The following is a 22,949-nucleotide window of genomic DNA, read 5'->3' as shown; positions in this document are numbered from 1 at the left end:
TGACGGACACAGAAAGGATCCTAGGTTGTACAGGGTCTGTGTCCCTTTGCTAACACTGGGGTTAGCCTGCTCACCTCGGCACACCTCAATTTATCTCTGGGCCAAACAGCCAGCCAGCCCCAGGAGTCCCTCCCTGCCCAGCGTCATCCACAGTAGCCACCTCCCCAGCCTCTGGTCAGCCCCACTGCCCTCTCCAAGTGGGGGGACACAGCAAGTTTAGGAGAAGGAATACAAAGAGAAAAGATGCACTTAAGAAAATGTATTTATTTAGACCCAGGGCAGGTAACAAGGGCCTAAACCTGTTGTGATGAGATTGCAGAGTTATCCCCAGATCCCTTTTAGTGGCAGCGCTGTTTGTGGAGGGAGCTGCACCAGGGTGTTCCCATAAAACCGTCTGTGGCAGGGTGATGCAGAGCCCCGAGACATCCCTGCCCTGGGTCTGGCAGGGGAGGAGCTGCACTGTGGGGAGAAGCTCTCGAGTCTGTGCTGTGCTGGCTGCTGATGGTGCTGTGAGAGCCTGGGCCGTGTTCTCCCCCCGTGGAGGGCTTGGGGCTGTGACCAGGGGGAGCAGAAATCTTTGGCTGTCCTGGTTCTTGGCTGAGGGCATTGGGATGAGCAGAGAGGGACCGGCAGCCACACCTCAGGCTCCACTAGAAATTCTCCTTTGCCTGGCTGTCAGCCTCTTCAAAATTGAAACACGGGAGTGCTGTGAGAGAAGAGCCCCTCTGCCACCCCCGGCCAGTCCTTGCCTGCTCCTGACCCTCAGTGCCCCATCCCTGTGTGCCCCCAGACCCCTGGGGAGGAGCTGCGCAGGGGGCAAAGGAGGGAGGCCAGGTCTGCCGGGGTCCAGAAGTGGGGCGACCCCTCTGCTGTGCCGGGCTCAGCCCCTACCTGAGCTGCAAGGAGCGCTGTAGGCAGCATCCGTGCGGTCACCTGCAAGGAGAGCAGTGATCGCTGGGACGTGGGCTCAGGGCAAGGTGGCCCGGGGCTGCTCCCATTAATGAAGCCAAAGCTCGTCAATGCTAATGGATGGCTCAGCTGGGCCCCAGCGAGTCTGCTTTGGGGTTGCAAGGGGGGCTCACCCGTCTCGTAGTAGTCGTACAGCGTCACGGTGGCCGGCTGGAGGTTCCTCACGGGGAAGTCCTGCGTGGCTGTGAAGACAAAGGTCTCCTCCTCCTTCGTCAGCTGGGGAGACGGCACAAGGGTGAGGTACAGCCACCTCCGGCCACCTTGGTCCCTTCCTTGCAGCTGGAGGTGATGGCCCTGCCCCGTCTCACCTGGTCCAGGTAAATTGTCACCTGGTCGGTCTGCACCTCCACCTTCTTCACCAGCTTCTGCCTCTTCAGCTGGGGACAGAGGGAGAGCGGGAGTGTTGTTGTCTCTCTGTCCCCGTGTGGGACAGGGACCCAGCACCAGGCAGAGTGGAGGGGCAGCGGGGACCTCACCTCCACCACCGAGCCCTTGTCCGGGATGTAGCCAGACGGCAGCTTGGCCTCGATGACAGCCATGTTGGTGGTGGGGCGCTCCCCGGTGTACCTGCAAGGGCAGAGCCCCGTACTGAGGCTGGGGGCTGCCCCCCGTCAACCCAGGGGGCTGCCCCCCAAACCCAGGGGGCATCCCATGCCCTTACCGTGCCCGGAGGAGGAGGCGGAAGCGGGCACTGGCGTCCGCACTACACGTCTTGGGCTCGGTCTCCACACGGAGGTCGAACGTCCCCGCGCTGGGCGGTGGTGGCACGTTGTAGCGCAGGGTCACCTGGGGCGGGATGGGAGTTTAGGGACACCCGGTGGGTGACACGTGGGGATGGGGACCCCAGGCTGTACCCACCTGCACCAGGGCGCAGCCCTGCCCGCGGGCTTGCACCGCGTACAGCCCCGGCAGCTCGTGCAGGGCTGCCCGCTGCAGCACCAGCCGATTGCTCGCGTCCAGCACGAAGTCCTGCGTGGAGCCCCCCGGGGCTGTCACCGTCACCACGAAGTCCCCGTTGCTGCCATACGTCAGAGTGGCGTACTTGGCCAAAGCCTGCAGGGCCACTACGGTGTCCTGGGCGAGAAGCACCCAGCCATGGTCACCCCAAATTGCAGCCTGTGGCAGCCCCAGCCCCCCGTTGGGATCCCGACGCCCGTACCTGCGTGGAGGCAAAGCCCCCGTAGGGGTTTTGCTGCCTGCTGAGCCAGCGGACAATTTGGGAGGCTCTGGCCAGGTCGGTGGAGGACACCTGGGGCTGGGTCAGGTGTGCCAGGAGGACATAGGCGGTCATCTCCACCTCTGCCGGCGCGGCCGCAGCCCAGAGGGACTCCGTGGGCAGAGCCTTCCCCTTCCTCTGCCAGAAGAGCTGCCCCTCTGGGAGAGAGAAGGGTGGCAGGGCAGGGCAGCCCCCAGCGATGGGCGTGGGGGTCCCGCGTGGCATGGGGGGGTGCAGGAGGTACCTGTGCTGACGCCGCGCTGCACAAGGCTCTGCAGCCGGGCTTGGCGCTGCTCCTCGCGCCCCGCCAGCCCGCAGACGTAGGCCAGCAGGGCCTGCGTGTAGAGGTCGTCGGTGCTCGAAGCCTCCAGGCACTCCAGGGCCAAGCTCACCATGGGTTCCTGGCGTGGGAGGGGGGGACACCGAGCAGAGTCAGGAGCCAGCCCAGGGGCACGGACATCACCGCGCCCAGGTTGGGACCTCTGCCCAGTGAGACCAGTTACACCCAGGTCCGGCCCGGAGCAGTGTGGCCTGACACATCCAGACCTTGGTGCTGGGCTGGTCCCTTGTCCCAGCGCCTGCTCCCCTCCAGGGCAGACCGGGGTTGTCCTCACCATTGGGGACGCCCCCAGCTCCAGCAGCGCAGCCGTGACATAAGCCGACAGCGAGAGCTCATCCGATACACCGCCCTGCAAGAGGGGGCAGCAGGAGATGGCTTTGCCCGTGCCACCAGCACAGGGAGGTGCCAGGGACAACCCGTCCCCGCGTCCCCCCACACCACCCCGTGCCCACCTGCAGGGCATTGTTGAAGAGCTTGCCCACACTGCGGAAGCATCCCGTCTTCAGCTGCTGACTCTGCAGCCAGCGCAGAGCATCCGTGATGTGCTGTTCCTCGATGGCCACGTAGGCTCTGGCTTGCCCGAAGGACTTGAGGACAAATGCCGTCAGCCTGAGAGCCAGAGAGCCGTCAGAGGGGTGGGGACCCAGGGGTTGAGCGGGGATGGGGTCTGTTTGGTGGCAGGAGGAGATGGCCGGTCCCTGGAGGGACGTCACTGCACTGCCCCGTGCCACGCGGTCCCTTACCAGGTGTTGCCGCTGGCATCGCTCTCCCCAAAAGCACTGTAAGAGCCGTCAGCGTGCTTGTAGAGCAGCTCTCGCTGGTACCCTGCGAGGAGATGGGGACAGTGATTCACACGTCGGCCTGCACCCCACCCCGGGAGACCCCATAGGCAGCCTGGGTGCCAGACCCACCCCAGGGCTCAGGGAAGAAGACGGGACAGAGGTGGGGGGCCTGGGGTTCCCCTGGGCAGCAAGGCAGGGTAGGATGGGGAGAAGGGGCCAAGGACGCTGACCGCTCTGCAGGAAGCCCTGCGCCTTGGCACGGATGTCAGGGGTCAGCTGCCCGCTCTTCTCCAGGTACTGCTGGATGTAGATGTTGGGGGCGAAGCGGACCATGTTCTGCTCCCCGCAGCCATAGGGCATGGCCAGGAGGCGGTCCACGTTCTGCAGCGCGTTGCCCATGATGTCGCCTGCACCAGGGGAGGTGAGGAGAATCGTCACCGGCCATGTCCCCCAGCAGGCACCACGTATCCCGTCCCACCTCAGCTCAGTGGGGGTCCCGCCTCCAGCTGAGCTTGGGTCACGGAGCTCTGCACCCTCTGTGCGTCCCTTACCCATCACGGTGACGTGGGCTCGCTGGGAGCCCTCCAAGATGTTTGCAGGAAGCTTCAGGGAGACTTCTTCAGCGGCTGCAGGGATGGAGGGCCAGGGCCGTGGGGATGCCCAGCTCCTCCAGGCCTGGCCCCACAGTGTCCTCGCCCACCCCTCGGTGCTCCAGCCCTCCATGGGCTCAAGGCTGGGTTGGGACACCTCAGGCAGGAGACCCAAAGACTCCGGGGTCCTTGGTTCCACCAGTCTGGGGGCCCTCATGACCAGCAGCCAAGCATCCTTGCCCCACATCCCCACATCCTACCTTCCTGGCAGAGCAGGGAGCTGTGCGCCTTCTCCACCAGGATGCCCCCGGGCTGTGGGAAGCAGCATCATAGGGTCGGTCAGGAGAAGGGACTGGCCTCCTCCCCATGTCCCCAAAGCCATGCCAGCATCCCATGCTCCCAGGACCCTGCAGAGGGGTCCTCCTGCTGCCCCCCCTCCCCCCCCCCCCCCGAGCTGCTCAGCCCCCATCCCTCCTTCCTCCTCCATAACCCATCTGACCTGCACCAGCAAGGGCTTTATCACGGTGTCCACGCGTCCCTGGGCTGGCACCACAGGCTCCTCATTACCACAGAGCTCCTCTGAGTTTATGGCCTCGGTGCTGATGGTGATGTTCACCTCCCCTGCAGATGCGAATGGGGGGGCCCAGTTCCCACAGAGCCCTCCAGCCTGCACTGCAGTCCCATGGGCTTGCATCAGGTTTTGTGTGGGGCTGGCTGGGTTGGGATGGGGGTCACCAGGGAGAGGAACAGTACTGGGAGGTGATGGGGAAGGGGAAAATGGAGCAGAGAAGAGCTTCCCAGATAGCATCATGTTTGCTTCCATCCTCTCTGCCCACCCCATCGTATGAGGGGGGTCCCCAAGCAGCAGGGCAGGGGGTCCCAGTGCCCCATACCCAGGCTGGTGGCTTTCACATCCCACCGGAAGGTCCTGGCTTCATCCGCACAGACGCAGCCGCTGTATGTCCCGCCCGCGGTCTCTGACACCTCCAGCTCCGCCGACTCCGCCAGCGTCACCCGAACCTGCGGGACCACGACCCCCTCAGTCCCCGTCAGGCCGCAGCCCCCGGCCCCCGGCCCACCCCACTCACCCGCAGGCACTGCCGCAGGTAGTTGAAGACGGTGGCGGTCAGGGTGAAGGCTTCGCCCCGGGTCACGGCATAGGGCAGCGCCAGCTCCACGAAGAAGGGCTTGAAGGTCAAGAGGGTGACGGTAGGGGCTATCCCCAAGCCCGTGGGCGCCGTGCAGAACATCCCGGCTGTCCACTCCGTGATGGCATCGGGCACCGTCACCGGCACCTCCACGGAGCCCTCCTCCCTGCAGGGCGGTGGGACAGAGCATCAAGAGACCACCAAGAGTCATCTGCTGGCATCTGGACAGTTTTTGGGGTCATCCCAGGTCCCTGAACACAGAAGAGGAGGTGGGGTTGGGACCGGCCATGCAGAGACCGCTACCACTCACCCCACGGGGACCAGGTCCCACAGCCACGTCTCTGGGAAGTACGACCGCGGAGCCGGTGGCTCCTCCTGGATGGGAGGTACCTCTAAGGTACGGCTGACGACAGCAGGGATACCCATCCTATTTTTCATCAGATATCCGGAAGAGAACATTATGTTATCTAGAAAAGGCAGAGCAGAAATTAGGGTCCGTGGGTTTCTGCATATCAGCCCAGGGCTGGATCTCTGCTGAAGACAGCCGCGAGCAGCCAAAATCTCCTTCAACCAAGAACTGAGCCACCGTGGAAGACCTCCAGTGGCTCTGTAAGGCAAAGCCCTGTGACACAGCCCTCCCCACCACCCCACCAGGAGAGGGGACACCCCTGCCCAGCCCCTCTCTACCGAGTGCTTTGTGAGGACGCCGACCTGTAGGACCCACAAAGCCCATGTCAGGTAAGTCAGGCATGTCGAACCACTCTTCGCAAGCAGTCCTGATCTTGGCATTGGTGAGAAGTTTCAGTGCTGCGTCCTGCAAAAATGAAAAGAGGCTAGCTGTCCCCAAAACCCAGCAGGGCAAATATTCCCATCAGAGCTGTGAATGGTCACGGGGCTGCAGAAGAAGACAAGCGGAGGGGGAGCAGTCTGGGAAAGGCTTTCCCCACAAGCGTGGTTTTCATGGGGCATTGCCGTGATGCCCGGGCACCCTGCACAAACCATGGCTGACTCCTGCCTGAAGAGGAGCAAAGAGGCACAAGCCTTTACCTGAAATAACTTGTAGGCGTCCACCTGGAAATTTTCCCAGAAAGGTGGAGGTAAAAAATACCTCCTTGAATGGAGAAAAACGTCTGTGTTTCTCATAGGTGGGGTGCGGGATAAGCGGGGATGTCTCCAGAAAGGTGAACAGGGCTCTGGGTCTCGAATGCTTCCAGGGGAGTCAAAATTGGGCAGGAGTTTGTAGATCTGGGAATAAACACAACATATAAGGCACAAAACCAACTGGGGTCTGCTGCCAGCCTGCCTCCAGCCCCCAGAGCCACCAGGCCACCACCTGGTCCCAGGGGCTGAACATCCAGCTGGGGACAGGCCAGAGTCCCCACCAGGGAGGCCCTGGTTGATATCATCTCCTCCTCCATCCCGGCTGGTCCAGGGTGCTGCAAGAGGGTGCGAAGCCCCTGTGGGACCACCTACCTCCTCCATGCTGAGCTCAGCCTCAGGTTTCAAGAGCAGCACGCTCCGGTCCACGGCACGGATGGCACACAGGGAACTCGGGGCTGCCTCCAGCTCCAGCCTCAGCGCCGAGCCAGGCAGCGCCCGTTCCTCCGAAAAGGCCAGCTTCACCTGGGGAGGGACAGGGGCGTCAGCGGACGAGAGCAGGACAGCAGAGGAGCAGAACAAAGCTATGGATGTGGAGGTCTTCTGGAGTAGCACGGAAATGGATAAAACCAAGCTCAAGGGTTTGGGGATCAGGGCATGGGTTAGAGCGGCTGCGATGCTGTGAGGTGTCTGGAGCAGGACAGAGCACCATGACAAGCCAGGGGAAGATTTCCTGGCCTCCAACAGCCTCCACTCACCTTGTTGGGGAGGCACTTGGCCAGGCTGAGCTTGGTGCTGTCAGCCACCATCTCGCCGCTGTGCAGCACCGCATAGCACAGCACCGTGGCCATGGGCGCCAGCTCGGGGCCAACAGGCAGTTCCAGGGAGAAGGAGCCTCTCAGCCCTGGGATGGGGAGGGAGGTGAGTTCCAGGCACGGGCAGCTGAGCCCTGCACGGCCTGTCTGTGCTGCGGGACCCACCTGCCTCCACGGGCAGCTCCTTCCTGAGGATGGTGGCAATGGTCCCCTTGGCCATGACCTGCAGAGGAGGAGATGGGAATGGCAAACCCAACGCTTTGTGTGGACCCAAAATACCCTGACGGAGGATGGACCCTAGGGCTCGAGTGCTGTGATGGTTTTGAACTTGTCCAGTCTCCAGCCCCCACAATATCTCCCATTGGCAAGCAGAGCAAGCAGACACCTCTGCTAACGGGCTTTGGTCTTTCAGTCCAGCCAGAAGAGAACGCTAATTGTCTTGTCCTTGGGGACACAACTGTGCACGTGTGTGTAGACAGGGACTCTCATATCCTTACGCCTGCTGCCTTCCCTCCCCAGGCAAAAGCTCACCAGGAAGACCACATCCAGTCTCTGCAGCTCAGTCCCCAAGGCTTCCTTGTTGAAGATGTAATCCACCTGGAGCTGCTGGGGCTGGCTGCAGGGCAGCTTGCTCTCCAGCCTGTGAATGTGCAGGAAGCTCTGGCTCTTCGAAACGAAGGGGCGCAGGTCCGCAAAGCTGCTTCATAGAGGGGTGACGAGCCACTGCTCTCCTGGGTGTGAGCCGACTCATTGACTTGACCCTGAGCAATGAGGGCAAAAATCAGGGTTCAGCAGCCTCAAGGACCCAGCACCAGGCACCACTGACTCGGGCTGTTGTCTTGGCTTGGAGAAGGTGCCCAGCCCCATACCAATGGAGAAAGCAATGTGAGAAGCCCCGGGGGGTGACACAGGTTGCTTACACGCAGGGTGACAGTGCCAGTCCAACCAGAGGTGTCCAGCTCGAAGGAGGCTCTCCCCGACGTGTCAGTCAGGAAGCTGTGTCTTGTAGCTTCTCCTTGATGGCGAACGATGAGCACCAGCTGCTTCTCCTTGGGGACAGAGCCACCAGGTCCCTCCAGCCGCATCTGCACAGGGAGGGAAGGGGAGATGTGTGGGTTGGGCTGGAGCCGTGGGGCAGGGGTGGGAGAGCAGGGCTGTCGGGGATCCCTGTTACCGTCCCGGTGTAGGGAATCCCACGCTTGTAAAAGCCTTCGGTGTTCTCGAAGGTAACCTTGTAGATTTCAGGCAAAATGTCAAAGCTCTTTGTGTTGTTCATCTCCAGCCCTGTGGAGAAGGAGAGGGGAGCCGAGTGTGTCTTGGGGACACCAGGCACAGGTTGGCTGCTGCCAGCTCGCTGCACAAAGGGTCCCTGGACATTTTAGGCTCCCCCTCTGCAGCCAGCATCTTTGAACACCGTTTGCACCTCCTACAAGAGGATCAAAACTTCTGTGGCTTGTTCTAGACCTGAAGCAAAGGCATGGTTTACTGCAAAGACTTGGTAAGAGACATTGAAGCACCATGATGTGGGCCCGCCTCAGTGCCCATGGGCCTGGGAACAACCCCCAGTCTTCTCATTTTTCCCAAAGTAAAGCCACCAGTGGTCATTTCTGGTGTGACCGGGTTGGTGGGTGGGGTGGACAGTCCCGTTCACCACCCGGGGAAGGAAGCAGCGCCACAGAACCGAGTGAAGGGACTGCTTTGTGTCACAAGGACTACACTCGCTGCTGGCTGTAGGGTTGAGGTGTTGGATCCTTGCAAAGCATTTTTTCTTCCTGACCATTTCTCTGGTCATTATGCGAAGTATTGCCTTGCTGACCTGTCTCGCATCCCCTCCTGGGCCTGATTTCTACACACGCATACCTCTAAATCACAGCATTGCCTGGGGGCATCCCTGAGAAAGCCTGACACCTCCATGCTATGTGCATGTGGGTGCACGCAGGGACGATTGCAACAACAGACCCCACTCCTGAGCAGGAGGACACCACCAGCCCTACCTGTCCCCTCCTCCACCACTGACGCCTTGACTTGCACGCGCTTCTGAAGCCTGCCGTTGGTCTGGTTGAAGGAAGCCATCAAAACTTCTGTCGAAAAGCAGCCGTTCTTCTCGGTCTGGAGGGAGGGAGTCAGCCGCGCTGGGAGCAGTCCTGGGGGTGGGCTGTTTCACTGTCCCCCATGCTTCCAGCTTTGCTCACCTGCCCGCCAACCTCGATGCAGTTTGTCCTTGGTGAGGATTGCCCAGGAACGTACATCACCCAGCCGAACAAGAAGGGCCTGCACACGGTGGCCTGGACCTTCCCCTGGACGGGTTTCCCATAGGTGTACCTGTTGGGTGGAGGGCAGGCAGGGGGCATGGGGAGGAACAGCACCTGGTGGGCCGCATCGTGTCATGCCCCCCATCCCCTCCGTGCTCCCAGCACAGCCTGTTTCGGGCTCACCTCCCACAAATCTCCACCCGAAGCTTCTTGTCTTTCTCCAGCACGATGGGGGGGACGTCAATGGTCACCTCGAACTTGGGCAGCACTTAGGAGAAGTGAAAGGAGGAGGAGTTGTCCATCCCAGCACAAGGACATGGGTGCCCAGGTGGCCACGACACCCTGCCCGCGGGGATGTGCCAAGGCATGGCTCCCTCCCACCATGCTCCTCATGGCACTGGTCCCCACGCACCGTATTCCTCCACGCTGAAGGAGCGAGTCTTCCCCTCCACCTCAATGGTGTATGTGCCCAGGGCTGGCTCCGCGGCCAGCGGGAGGGACAGGTCCACAATGCCCTGCCGCGGGCTCACGTCTCGCCACTGCGCGATGCGGTTCCCTCTGGGGTCCTGCTCAGGGGGACACAGGGTGTTGGCCCTCACTTCCCAGGGCACCCGGGGGAGCCCAACCAGCACCCCTGTGTCAGGTTCCTCCTCTCCCAGCCATGCCACCTTCCCACACCCACACCACCCAGGAGCCTCCCTGCACCTCCCAGACTGACCTTCAGGAACACGAGGGGCAGCTGGAAGGCAAGAAGGAGATGGTTACAGGGGAAATTCAAAGTTTTCCTTAGGCTCTCCCCAGGGTGGGGACATCTCTAGAACCACAGGCAAAGGACAGCGAGGGTTGCTTGTGGGATGTTGTGACCTTCCACCCCTCTGGTTTGCTTTGGGACTGATTTTGAGCCTGTGGATGGCTCGAGCTGAGGTGAGCCAGCATGGCAAGGAGAGACAGCATCTCCCAGCACCTTTGCAAGAAGTCATCAGCCATTTCATCTGGGAACCTCTTGCACTTCCAGACACACAAGTGACTGCCTGGGAGCACCAGAGACTGAACTAACCTATAATTCTGGTGATTTGTGATTTGACGGATAACGACAGCACTTTCCCTGCTTCCCACTCACCATTCCTATGTCCCTAAATGAAAGTTTAAGTGGGAGCATTCCCATGTCTCATGTGCAACTAACTCTGTGGTTCTCTCTCCTGCCAAAGCTGTGTGAAGGACACAACACATCCCGAGCTTGGCAGCCCAGGCATAGCTGGCTGGGGCAGGATTCCCAAGGGGAAAGATGCTGGCTGACCCCAAACCTCTGCCACGGCTTGCTGAGATGGAAGGAGAGCAGCTCAGTGAGCCCTGTCACCTCCCCTTGTCCCTCGCGCTGTCCTCACCTGCTTGTCACTGGCAACGAAGTCTTTATCCAAAGAGACGATTCGAAACTTCACTGGAAAGAGCAAAGGAGTACACAGGAGTGAGTGGTGGGCACATCTGCACAGGGAAGGTGGATGGAAGCCCACCCTGAGCCCTGCAGCAGGGCACTGTCCCCAGCCAATGCAGCCAGCATGTCCTGGCATTGCTCTGGGCCAGTGCTGGAGGTGCCAGAGAACCCTGGGGTGAGCCCCACATCTCCATCAGCTCACATTGGGTGGGAGCAAGGCTGAACCTGCTGCCCCCAGGTCCTTCATCCAGCCAGACCCCATCTCGCCCCTCACCTTGCTGCCCAGGCTTGTAGACAGCCTTGTCTGTCTGTATGAAGATCCCAGGCTCCAGGGCTCTCAGCATCACCTTCTTCTTTTTGGAGACATCCAGGGAATCTCCCTGGATTGAGACGTGCAGATCCACGATTTCCTCCTTCCCCTTGGAGGGGGCTGGAGCCTAAAGGGGGGAAATGCCAGGAGACAGGCTGTCATGGTGCAGAGATCTTCTGCCTGCATGGGGAAATCCTACAAAACGATGGGGAAACCAGCCCAGCTCCCAGGTGAGCTGGAGGCAGTGGGGTGTCCAGGCATCCTGGGGTGACACTCACGATGAAGGTGACATTCAGATGCACGTGAGGCTCCTGCACCTTCCTCTCCAGCAGGGTGATGTTGCCAGCCCCCCCTGCTCTCTGCAGCTGGACGGTCACCTGGGCAGGCTGGGGGAGTTCGCTGAGATGGACCCACAGCGTCGCTGTGTGGGGGTGGTAGATCACAGCTGGGGACGTGACCACGTAATGCCTGGCAAGGAGAAGCATCACCAGGAGGGGCGTGGGGAGGGCAGCCAGGAACACAGCCTGGGGCAGCCACCACAGGGCTACCCCACTGCACCTCCTCTCCTTGCTTCTGGCCTCTCCCTGGCTTCTTGGCTCAGCAAAGCTAAGGCTCTGCTTGCCCACCACCACTGCGTGTGGTGGCACCTACAATAAACCAGAGCCACCAGCCCCAGAAGCTTCCAGGTGTCACATCCTTGATGCTCGTGGGCAGCTCACCCCAAGCACTGCCACCCCCACCAGCCACTGCAGGCACAGGGACCATTATGTCCCACTGCACACCGAGCCAAGACTAACCACCCTCCCACCAGGTATGGACAGACAGGGGGACACGAAGAGGGCTTACAGCACTGCTGATCCTCCAGCTGTGAGGTGCAGGATGAGAAGGAGCAGGCAGGGCAGGGCTGCTGGAGACCCCATGCCTCCAACTGCAAACGGACTTTGGGGTGGCTACAATCTCCTTGCAGGCACTGGGTGGCTGAAGACCTGCGTCTGTATTGCTGCAGGCTCCCCAGTAAGAGCTTCGCTTTGCCCGCAGTGAGCAAACAAGGCGTGGGACGAGCAGCCAGTGTGGACCCGCAGATATAGCCAGGGCAATGTTTGCCATTCTGGGTTCAAGGCTGTGATGGACTTTTGCAATTTGAGATGTTTCCATAGGCTGGAGAGGTTCTGAACCAGGGGGCAGGAGCCTCCTACGCACCTCTTCACTTCGCTGCAATCCCCCAGCTGCTGGGAAATGCTGGAAGGAGGGAGCGGGGCCAAGTTTCCAAAACGAAAGCGGGCAGCATGCTACTAGAACACCATGTGAGCTGGTGGCAATTTCTCAGTAGGGTTTGTTCCCAGACCTTTCCTATTTTTCACAGAATCACAGAGTCATCTAGGTTGGAAGAGACCTCCAAGGTCACCCAGTCCAACCTCTGACCTAACACTAACAAGTCCTTCACTAAACCACATCACTAAGCTCTACATCTAAACGTCTTTTAAAGACCTCCAGGGATGGTGACTCAACCACTTCCCTCAGCAGCCCATTCCAATGCCTAACAATCCTTTCAGTAGAGAGTTCTTCCTAATATCCAACCTAAATCTCCCCTGGTGCAACTTTAGCCCATTCCTCCTCGTCCTATCACCAGGCACGTGGGAGAATAGACCAATCCCCACCTCACTACAGCCTCCTTTAAGGTACCTACAGAGAGTGATAAGGTCGCCCCTGAGCCTCCTCTTCTCCAGGCTGAACAACCCCAGCTCCCTCAGCCACTCCTCATAAGACTTGTTCTCCAGACCCCTCACCAGCTTCGTTGGCCTTCTCTGGACTCGCTCGAGCACCTCGATGTCCTTCTTGGAGTGAGGGGCCCAAAACTGAACACAGTACTCAAGGTGTGGCCTCACCAGAGCTGAGTACAGGGAGACAATCACTTCCCTAGTCCTGCTGGCCACACTGTTTCTTATACAAGCCCGGATGCTGTTGGTCTTCTTGGCCACCTGAGCACACTGCTGGCTCATATTCAGCCAACTATAAACCAATACTCCCAAACAATAGATAGTTGGGCTGACCACAGGTCTCAAGCTGCATTTTTGCCACGTTTCCTTCAATATCATCAAAACAGGCACGAGCAAAGGAAGCCAGAGATGGGGCCGAGCCCTTTCCCATGGACTCCAGGCTGACCCCGGCTGCTGTCCCCGTACTGGCCCTGGTCCCCACTGCCCTCATGGACATGAGGGGGGAGTGTGGCTGCATGCTGGCCCCAGCCTGTCCTGCCATCCCCAGGTGTTGGCTCAGGTCAGGGTCCTGCTAGGTGTCCCCAGGGTGGCACAACATTTCAGCGAGCTCAAGGCCCTCACACCGAGCCCTTAGGGACGTGGGGGTGGGATGAAGAGAGGACCATCAGCAGCGAGGCCAAGGGGAGATCAGTACGGGGGCCTCCATCTCTCCGATCTGCACCTGCTGAGGAAACACTGCGGGGAAGATTCATCGCCTGGGGCTGCTGGTGGATCTGGAGCAGAAGCTGGAGCAAGTGCAGGGTCTGCACCCAGCCCAGGCAGGTGGCCCCTCCTGGCAAGGCAGCACTGCTGCTGCTCTTCCTTGTCCTCCTGCCTTGCCACCCATGCAACGAATGCTCTTTCAGTTTTCATTTCAGCTTTTTTATTTGTCAAAATAAAGTGAAGATTGGATGCAAATAAAGCTACAGCCCCTTTTACACATCATTAAGGAAGACAGGGTCATTGAGAACTGTATGGAAAGGGCCAGCACTTAAGACATGAAGCTGGCTCTGGCTACGAATGCTGGGAAAGAGCCTGAAGAAAATGAGCTTTCTTGCAAGAAAAACACGTTGCTGCTTCTATTTTCCTTCTTGTGTTTGTTTGTTTGTTTGTTTTCGTTTTCCAGCCTGGTGGAGCAGGGACTGGGCTGTGCCTGGGGCACCTCCTCTCCCTACCTCTACTCATGCTGTCATGGGTGTCATCCCTTCTCCAAGGAATTGTACCAGCATCAGCTCGTGGAAAACCATGCCTCCCCAGTGGCAGCACAGCAGAGGGTCCCCACCAGCCCCCGAAGCATGGGGGACAGCAGGGCTGCCAGGGAGGGAGGGGGGCACGGGTGGGTCGTGGATTTCTTGTCTGAAGCACGCAGCTGCAGGCTGCACTCAGGTGAAGGGGATGAAGCAGGGGTGGGAAGAGGCTCAAGACCTCAGCTGCCTGGTGGGTACGATGGGGTCAGGAGCAGAACAAGAGCCAGGCAGCTGTAATTTCCATTCACATCGGTCTTTTGTGCTTTAAAACCTGGAATACAACAGGTGTGAGACCACAATCAGTCAGCCTACCCTTCTCTATCCCAAAATTTCTCTATCCCTGCTCTATCCCAGAACTATTCCTCCGCTCCCTCTGACACACTGTCTTCCTGAGCCAGAGCCCTTCACACCCTACCCGGACCCCGTCCCCAATGCTTTCTGGCCATCCTGATGGGCCAGGGGAGCTCAGGACCACATGGAATGAGCTGGAGCAGCCCCCCTGCATGGCGCAACAAGGGGATTGAACTGAGCATTGCCCAGCCAGCGGCCTCAAACCTACAAATCTAACCCCCAGAAGGAAAGGGAAGGCACTCCGCCGATGGTATGGATGGCAGGGAGGAAGGAGCCTTGATCTAGGAGTCTGCAACACCCACAGGCACCATACAGCCTGGCCAGGGGACGGGAACAGCTCTGTTCTGCTCTGGGGACAGCTGCTTTGGGTGCAGCTGTGGTCCCCATGAGGAGACAAAGCAGCCCATCCCACAGCCACCAACCTCCGCGTTCACCTCCACCCCCAGCAGCTTCGTCACAGTGTCCACGTGCCCCTGCGCCGGCACCACGGGCACCTCAGTGTTGCAGAGCTCCTGGGAGTGCAGCGCCTGGGCGGTGACGGTGATGTTCACCTTCCCTGGGGTTGCATATGGGGAAGGCAGCTGTGACACAGCCCCGGTTTCCCCAGCCCTTCATCAGCTCCTCCGCACCCATACCCAGGCTGGTGGCTTTCACGTCCCACCGGAAGGTCCTGGCTTTGAACCCCAAGATGCAGCTGCTCTCCGCACCATCTGCGCTCGCTGACACCTCCAGCTCCGCCGACTCTGCCAGCGTCACCCGAACCTGCGGGACCACGGCCCCCTCAGTCCCCGTCAGGCCACAGCCCCCAGCCCCCGGCCCACCCCACTCACCCGCAGGGACTGCTGCAGGTAGTTGAAGACGGTGGCAGCCAGGGTGAAGGCTTCGCCCCGGGTCACAGCATAGGGCAGCGCCAGCTCCACAAAGAAGGGCTTGAAGGTCAAGAGGGTGACGGTAGGGGCTATCCCCAAGCCCGTGGGTGCCGTGCAGAACATCCCAGCTTTCCAGTCTGTGATGGCGTCAGGCACCGTCACCGGCACCTCCACGGAGCCCTCCTCCCTGCAGGGCGGTAGGAGATGGACAGTCCTTGCTGGCTGGGCCTGCTGGGCAGAGCCAGCAGAAGGAGCATGCCAACCACCCGTGGTCCAAGCACCGGTGGTCATCGCATGTTTGGGGTGGGCAGAGGTGCCACCAGTGCTCCTGGTTCTCTCTTACAGCATCCCCTGCCTGCAGGACTTGGTTTGCCACGGTCTGTCCCAGGGCTGGTGCTGAGGTTGGAGGGAAGCGTCTGGATGTGTCCCGGTGCCACTCTTGGACACACGGACACTGACCCAGTGGAGTGGGTGCTGCACCCAGAGGGGAAGCTGATGTGATATGGGCAGTCCCCTGGCTTGAGGTCTTCCAGGGCTCCTTACTTACCCCACAGGGACCAGCTCCCACAGCCACGTCCCAGGAAAATCCTTCTGCGGTGCTAGGTCCTGCCAGGGTTGGGGCTCTCTCTCACCTTCCTGCTCGTAGTTCTCCAGCCCTGCTGATGGGCATAACTTGAATGTGCTGCCAGGAAGGACAGGGGCTGGACGTCCCCATCTGTCCTTCAGCAGCTGGCGTGGGGGCTCTTGCAGACCGTCCCCGCTCACCCACTGTTTGGAATGCCATAGAGCTGTTCAGGACGGTGTTGGTGACAGTTCTCAAAGCTGCACGCTGTAATGTGACACACAAGAGGGAACCACAGTGCACTGAAGACCAGCATTGCCAAAACACCTTTCTGACCCTTTCTGAAATGAGGAATCATCTCGCATTTCAAGCCAAAAAGGAGCTCCCAGAAATCAGGACCCCTGGCACTCTGCAGCAGGAGCGCAGAAGGGGAAAAGGAGTGCCAGGGCACACGGCTGCACTGGGGCAGGTGGCCGTGACCTGCTGGGTCTGCTCTGCTCACCCCGTCCCCAGCCAGCCCCAACCCAGTGCTGCCGATGGGAGGCCTCTCCTTGGCTGCTCACTCCAAGCCCAGGTTCACAATGGAAGGCCAGAGCTTAGCCCCGTCCCCACGGGAAGCCACCATGCCCAGACGGACGGGCGCAGTCCGCATGCCTGCCGCAGGCTGGGAGCAGGGTACAGTGCGTGGGGGATGTAGGAGGATGGTTCGTGAGCACGGGTGTGGGATGAGTGGGGGACCGGGTGCCCCAGCACCCCAGGAAGGCCTCCCTGTGAGGAAGAGGGGCATAAGGCAGGGATGGAGAGGTAGGGGGGGAATGACTCCTACCACACCCGGGTCGCACGGGTCCTGAGAGCTGCGAAACTCTGCTGCCTGCCTAGCATGCCGCTGTTTGTATGTGAGGACAGGCACATCAAACGGGTTGAGTGGTATAGCGGCTGCGATATGCACATGAACCAGGTCGAACCGTACAGAGGTTCCTGGGCGTATGTTATGGACAACACAGGTTGCTCCATATTCAGAATAAGAGTTGTCTTCGGAAGATGGGCGTAAGTTATAGACCTAAGCCAAACATGAGCTTTAGTTGAGAAAGACCTGAAATGCTCCTGGCCCAGCTCCAGCCCTCATTGCTCCTGGCATCACCCCATAGCCCTGGCACCTCTCTGGGCAGGGCAGTGATGCTGCCAGCCCCAACCCCTCTGCTGGGGCCCATTGCTGCTCCATTGCCTCCTCTCCCTGAGGAGCAGGCAGTGCTTCCCACCACCTGCACCCTATCTTCAATATTGCCACCCAAGGAAGCACCGCAGGGCAATTCTGTGACAGCCCCTGGCCAGTAGAGCCCTGGACCCTGTGCAAAGCCCCAGCCTCTGTGGATGGCAGGGCTCTCGGGACAGGTCCTCACTGCCCCCCCCGAAATGTGTCTGGCAGTGAGAATCCACTGTCCCTGTGCCCCAGCAGCAAGTCCCCTGCAAAGTCCTCATGGAAAGGCACCAGTCCAGCACCGAGGCCGCTCCCTACTCACCGCTTCAGAGCTGAGGGCAGCCTTGAGACCATAGTACGATGTGGGCTGATCCATGGTGTGGATGGCACAGAGGGAACCTGGGGCAGCCTGCACCTTCAGGCGGACCTGTGAGCCCGCCAGAGCCTTCTGCTCCGGGAAAGACAGCTTCACCTGGGGAGAGGGTCCCAGGAAGGGCTTTCTCTCCATCCCCCAAACAAAGGCAAAGGGTGGAGAGCAAGGGGCGTGCAGGAAGCCAGGAGGTGGCTCGCAGCCTCCACTCACCTGGCTGGGGAAGCACATGGCAACATGCAGCTCAGCCCAGTCGCCCATCACGTTGCCGCCGGGCAGCATCACATAGCCCAGCACCATGGCCGTGGGCACCAGCCTGGGGCCAACAGGCAGTTCCAGGGAGAAGGAGCCTCTCAGCCCTGGGACAGGGAGGGAGGTGAGGTCCAGGCACAGGCAGCAGAGCCCTGCACAGCCCATCTGTGCTGCGGGACCTACCTGCCTCCACGGGCAGCTCCTTCCTGAGGATGCTGACAATGGTATCTCTGGCCATGACCTGCAAAGGAGGAGGGAGGAGATGGGAAGGACTAAACTGGTGCTTCAGGAGGAAGTGAAATAGTTCCCCAAGACCCAACAGCTCCAGGGTCCAACCCCAAGGCCCTAAGCCAACAGTGCTCATGCAGGGCTGGCTGGAAATGGCTCCATCCTGGCCAGTCCAGCAGATTTATTCTCCTCCTCTGAATTCTGCCTTTTGTGCACTGTCCCCCATTCCTCCCCAGGCAAAGACCCACCAGGAAGACCACATCCACGCTCTGCAGCTCAGTCCCCAGGGCCTCCTTGTTGAGGACGTAATCCACCCGGAGCCGCAGGGGCTGGCTGCAGGGTGGCGTCCTTTTCATCCTGCGGATCTTCAAGAAACTTTGGCTGTCTGAAGAGGAGGAATTCAGGACGGTACTGTCATTTTGGCTTTCATGCTCTGAGGGCAGAGGCACTTCCTTGAGATCACCCTGAGGGGTGGAAATCAGGATTCTCAAAGGTGAAGACAGCCCAGCAGGGTGGAAAGGCGTGCAGCAGCCGCGACCACTGCACGCTGTGCTGTGAAATCCCTGCAGGAGGACACTGGGAGACACGAGCCAGCCATGCTCAGTCCCCCAGAAAGAGTGAATAAGCATCCCACAACTGGTCATGCTGGGTTGGTGAAGGCAGAAGGGATACCAGCGGCTCCCTTCAGCAGTATCTGCACCAGGAGGAAGAGGAGATGCACAGGCTGCATTGGAGCCAAAGGGCAGGGGTGGGAGAGCGGGGCTGTGGGGCACAGGAAACCCCCATTACCGTGCCAGCGGGGGGCATCCCATGCTTGTAGAAACCATCGGTGTTCTTGAACGCAGCAGTGGGCATTTCAGGCAGAATGTTACAGCTTTTAGTCAGGCTATGCAACTTCCCTGCAGAGAGGAGGCAGAGAAGAGAGGCGCTGGGTGGCACGGTGTTAATGGCTCCACCCCTGCTTTCCCCCACATGTCACCTTCACCCATGTCTCTGTGTCCTCAGGATAGGGGTGTGACGTTTGACCCCATGATGTTCCATGTTCAGCATCACAGCTGCAGAGCCGTGCTGGGTGGTGCATGAGGCTGGAGATGGTGCTCAGCAATTTGTCCTGGCAAACCCCCCAGGAGAGCTGGGCCCAGTGCCTGCTCTCCAGTCCCCACCCCAAGCAGTGTTACCAGCCCATGCTGATGCAGACACCACTCTGGCCCAGTCCGGAAGGAAAGGAAGGACAGGAGAAGCAGCAATGCAAAGCTCACGAAGCAGAGCTCATGATGCAAAGCTGTCTCCCTCCCTTCAACTCATGCATGGCAGGAAAATGGGTCAGAGTCATGAACATGTAGAGCTGCATGCTTGCTCCCCACTGCTTTCTTTGCATGTTGCCATATGAAACAAAGCTGTCCTCTTGCAGGCGATGTTTAGGGGTGAGTTTGCACAGTGCAAAAGCCCACTTGATGGGCAACAAGCACAAGAAACTGTCCTCAGGGTAACAGGGGCTGAACTGTGAGCAGCATAAGGCAGGATCTGGGCGCTATCAAAGTACACATCTTTACTCCAAAATGATCAAAACTACCCATCTTTACTCCCTTAGCTGATACAGGCAAATAGGATCTGTCATTCCTGTCTCTGCTGTGCTGAAACTGGGCTCTACCTGATCCTAAGGAAGTTTATAATAACCCTACCCAGGCAGATAACAGCTATTTATAATCATGATCAAAGTCAGAAAGACCTGCCAATGAAAAGATAATAACCCTAACAGCTTTCCAGTCACTGACAAAGCATGTCAACTTGTGTCAGAGAGGCAGAGAGCGCAGAATGGGAGGTGGATGGTGGGGGAACAGCTGGGGAAGGATCTTGGATGGGGAAGAAGTTCCTGAACAGCCTTCAGGGCCTGAGGGATTGCTCCACAGATGGGAGTAGAGGAAACACCAAAGCAAGGAAGGGCCAGAGCAGCTGATGCATGTGTATGGGAAGGACGGACATCCCGGGTGCACCCTAGCTGCGCTTACCGGTCCTCCGCTCTATCAGAGTTGCGTTGGCGTGGAGCCGCCTCTCATAGTCGGGGCTGGTCAGGTTGAAAGAAGCCGTGGGTATCTGGGTGGAGAAGCAGCCGTTCCTCCCTGTCTGAGGTAGAGAGTTGCCCACATTAGCAGCAGCCCGTGGCCAGGCCCTTGGGCATCATCTGTGGGGAAGTGGTGGATCAGGGCTCTCGGGTGCTGCTGCCTCCCACCAGCCCATCCTCCAGCACTGGAATCCTGCAACATCCACCCCAGGGCTGGTATGCTGCTCTGCCGCGTGGCTGTCCCATTCTTGCCCATCCTGTCCCGAGGAGCACTCCAAGAGTCCCCACCCAACTCCCCCACACTCTTTGGGATGACTGGCTTTGCAGAACATTGATGTGAAAGCTGGATCTCCCGGTGATGCCCAGTCGCTGCACCCAGCCGTCATCCCCAAGACACAGTACCCCAAGATGGGGAAACACCTCCAGGACCACCACCCACATTCCCTACCTTCTGCCCTCACCTCGGCCACAAATGTAGCACATCTGTCAGATTCCTTCGGATAAAATTTGCGCCACTGGCACAGGCTGGCCTCAGCCCTGCCCCGGAAAGGTTTCCCAGATGGGTACCTGTGGGGATGGAGCAGGAAGGGGATGGGGAGGCTGCACGGAGCATCGGCCCCGCGGCCACTCGCCGACTCACCACCCGCAGACATGCAGTGGGATCTTCTCGTCCGTCACCGTCACAAAGGACGGCAGCTGGAGAAGCACTTGGAAGTGGCGTGGCCCTGCAGGAGAATAACGGGAAACAGGAGCCTGCCCACTTCCTCCTTGCCCATTTCTTGCCATCCAGCATGATGGCTCCCAAAAGCCTTCATCCCCACTCACTGTTTTTCTCCACATAGAAGGTGTGAGTCTTCTCCTCCACCTTGATGGTGTAACTGCCCAAGGCTGAGTCTATGGCCAGCGGGAGGGACAGGTCCACGATGCCCTGCTGAAGGCTCACATCCTGCCATGACGCGATGGTTCTCTCTCCATAATACTGCACGTGGGGACACACAGTGTCAGCCCTCACCTGGGGGTTTGTGGCAGCGGTGGGGCTGACAGCTTGGAGGACTCATTGCCCTGTGCAACCTCGCAAGAAGCAGAGGTTTTGCCCTGCTGTCACACTCAGACCCTGAGGGCATCACCTCTCCAGGTGGAACACTTGCCCCAGAAGCTGCGTTAGCTGAGCTCCAGCCTGCAGGCTGAGCTCCAGCAGCAGGACGCTGGGGGATGCTCCAGCCTGCACTGGGAGCTCCTGGTTTTCTGCACAGATTGAAATCTCCGTGGCAATAGCCATCACTGTCTTCATCCACATAAGCTGGCCCTTAGTGGCATTGCCCTGAGGTCCCACATGCAGGCAAGCTGATCCAAATGGGGCTGCAAATGAGGATGAGGAACCCAAGCCCTTCTCCCTACTCCTTGTGATGTCTCTGCATCAGGGATGTCCTCTCTGTCCCGGCTCCTGGTGCCCAGCAGCACATGTGTTCTGGGCCCCTTTGCTCCTCCCGAGGGAGCTGGCAGGATGGCACACAGTGAAGACTCACATTCACGGTCACCAAGGGAAGCTGCAAAAGCAGAGAGAAGGGGTTAGCACTCACCGTGGAGCAGCCCAGCCATGCCTCTGCCCAGCTGCCTGCGCTCACGGTGACACTGCGGTCCCTGTCACTGCTGCCGAGACCCAGCAGATTCACCATGTGAGGACCCTATTGCCACCACACCTCCTGCACCCTGACCCCATCTCACCTTTCTGTCACTGGGAATGAAGTCCTCCTCCAAATGGACAATTCGAAACTTCACTGGAAAGAGCAAACCCCAGAGCAGGAGTGAGTGCTAGAGCCTGGGACCCAACCCGGGTGTCCCATCCCAAGAGCCCATGAGCTCTTCCAGCAGCTCCTGCCCCTCACCGGTTTGCCCAGGCTTGTAGGTAGTTTTGTCTGTCTGTATCACAGTCCACAGACCTGGGGCTTTCAGCAGGACCTCCCTCTGCTGGGAGACCCCCAGGGAACCTCCCTGGATGGAGACATGTAGGTACGCCACCTCCTCTGTTGGGGTAGAAATCTGCCCCCAGGGAAACAACAGAAATGGGTGCAAAGCCTTTATGGTGGGCTTGGGTGTATCACAGGAAGACAATGTAGATGCAGCTCACCAGGTCTTTGTGTGTGCCCTGTGTCCCTCTGCTCTCCAGCTCAGCCATTGCCCACCCAGGACAGCCCCCGTGTCCCCTCCCCTGGCTCCAGCAGTGGCTAAGAGATGGACATTCCCTCCTGGGGCCCTCAGTCACTCACGTTGGGGAAGAGGGGCCAGTCCAGCTGGAGGATCTTGTTGCCCGTCTCCTCCAGGGTGACATTAGGGATGCCGTGGCTGCTCGCCAGGTGGAGGGTGACCCGCACGGGCCCATCCAGGTCCATGAGGTGGATGTGCACCTTGCCCCCGTGCGGGTAGTAGATCACATAGGGGAAGAGCACCAGGTATCTCCTGGGGAGAGGACTCCTTGACAGTGGGCAGGGACCCACACCAAAGACCAGCGCTCCCCTCCCATTCAGACTATCAAGGCAGGGGGTACCCGATTTTTTCTACCCCTGGATGTTCTCCGTGGGGCTGTGCCACCCAGCCTTTCCCCATCTGCCCGGTCCATGGACCAGAGCAGAGCCCCCTTTGCCCATGAACACCTCAGGAAGCAGCTGTGGGGTGGGTCTGGGGAGAGAGGAATGATTCTGCTCATGCCCCAGCTCGTGTGTGAGGTTGCACCTACACCAAAGCAGCCCGGAGACCCCAACCCCAGGCACAAAGTCCTCTGCACTCACAGGGATAACACAACACACCACCCCAAGCACACACCCCCAACCAGCGACCACAGTAAAGGCCAGGATTGTCCCTGAGCATCACCAGCAAGCTAAGACCAACCATCATCCTACCAAGCATGGACAGATGGACACAGAGAGGGCTTACGGCTGTGCAGATGCTCCAGCTATGAGGTGCAGGAGGCAAAGCAGCATCAGGCAGGGCAGGGCTGCTGCGGACCCCATGCCTGGGGGAGAACGTGGAGGCAAGGCAGACTCAGAGCCCTCACGCTGCACCTTCCCCCTCTCCCTTTCACCTTCACCTCCCTGCTGGCAGCA

General features: G+C 59.6%; 2 protein-coding genes across 5 annotated transcripts; both read right to left on the bottom strand.

The window, feature by feature from the left end:
• Positions 1 to 49: 49 nt before the first annotated feature.
• On the bottom strand, positions 50 to 11,961 carry LOC121059478 (alpha-2-macroglobulin-like protein 1). The gene is given in 37 exon segments (XM_040536349.1): positions 50 to 682; positions 892 to 933; positions 1,083 to 1,185; positions 1,278 to 1,346; positions 1,446 to 1,536; positions 1,631 to 1,755; positions 1,828 to 2,043; positions 2,129 to 2,343; positions 2,430 to 2,586; positions 2,800 to 2,874; positions 2,978 to 3,134; positions 3,269 to 3,350; positions 3,538 to 3,714; positions 3,859 to 3,933; positions 4,158 to 4,209; positions 4,397 to 4,518; positions 4,791 to 4,917; positions 4,986 to 5,211; positions 5,356 to 5,512; positions 5,697 to 5,859; positions 6,093 to 6,290; positions 6,519 to 6,668; positions 6,902 to 7,047; positions 7,124 to 7,181; positions 7,490 to 7,659; positions 7,662 to 7,719; positions 7,879 to 8,043; positions 8,133 to 8,242; positions 8,953 to 9,067; positions 9,151 to 9,280; positions 9,394 to 9,478; positions 9,623 to 9,776; positions 9,929 to 9,949; positions 10,596 to 10,648; positions 10,917 to 11,079; positions 11,231 to 11,420; positions 11,799 to 11,961. Coding segments are annotated over 37 exon segments (4,503 nt in total). The 5' UTR covers positions 11,873 to 11,961; the 3' UTR covers positions 50 to 650.
• Positions 11,962 to 13,572: 1,611 nt separating this feature from the next.
• LOC121059860 (alpha-2-macroglobulin-like) lies at positions 13,573 to 20,827 on the bottom strand. Of its 4 annotated transcripts, none has more exons than XM_040537033.1 (15): positions 20,489 to 20,827; positions 20,310 to 20,415; positions 19,796 to 19,910; positions 18,576 to 18,685; positions 18,035 to 18,250; positions 17,742 to 17,799; positions 17,520 to 17,665; positions 17,259 to 17,408; positions 16,565 to 16,798; positions 15,942 to 16,005; positions 15,724 to 15,835; positions 15,138 to 15,363; positions 14,943 to 15,069; positions 14,730 to 14,863; positions 13,573 to 14,227 (listed from the first exon to the last, which is right to left on the bottom strand). In XM_040537033.1, exons 1-15 carry the CDS (start codon positions 20,686 to 20,688, stop codon positions 14,201 to 14,203), a joined length of 2,025 nt encoding a protein of 674 aa, XP_040392967.1. In that variant the 5' UTR covers positions 20,689 to 20,827; the 3' UTR covers positions 13,573 to 14,200. The 4 variants fall into 4 exon arrangements, with proteins under 4 accessions (XP_040392967.1, XP_040392968.1, XP_040392971.1 ...); XM_040537034.1 differs by having other exon boundaries at positions 15,724 to 15,832; positions 20,489 to 20,821; XM_040537037.1 differs by lacking the exon at positions 18,035 to 18,250 and having other exon boundaries at positions 15,724 to 15,832; positions 20,489 to 20,821.
• Between the last annotated feature and the right edge of the window lie 2,122 nt (positions 20,828 to 22,949).

This window comes from Cygnus olor, chromosome 25, assembly GCF_009769625.2.
Source record: "Cygnus olor isolate bCygOlo1 chromosome 25, bCygOlo1.pri.v2, whole genome shotgun sequence".
Lineage (NCBI taxonomy): Eukaryota > Metazoa > Chordata > Aves > Anseriformes > Anatidae > Cygnus > Cygnus olor.
Note: the sequence above shows the minus strand (reverse complement) of the source record. Positions and strands in the feature narration are given on the sequence as shown.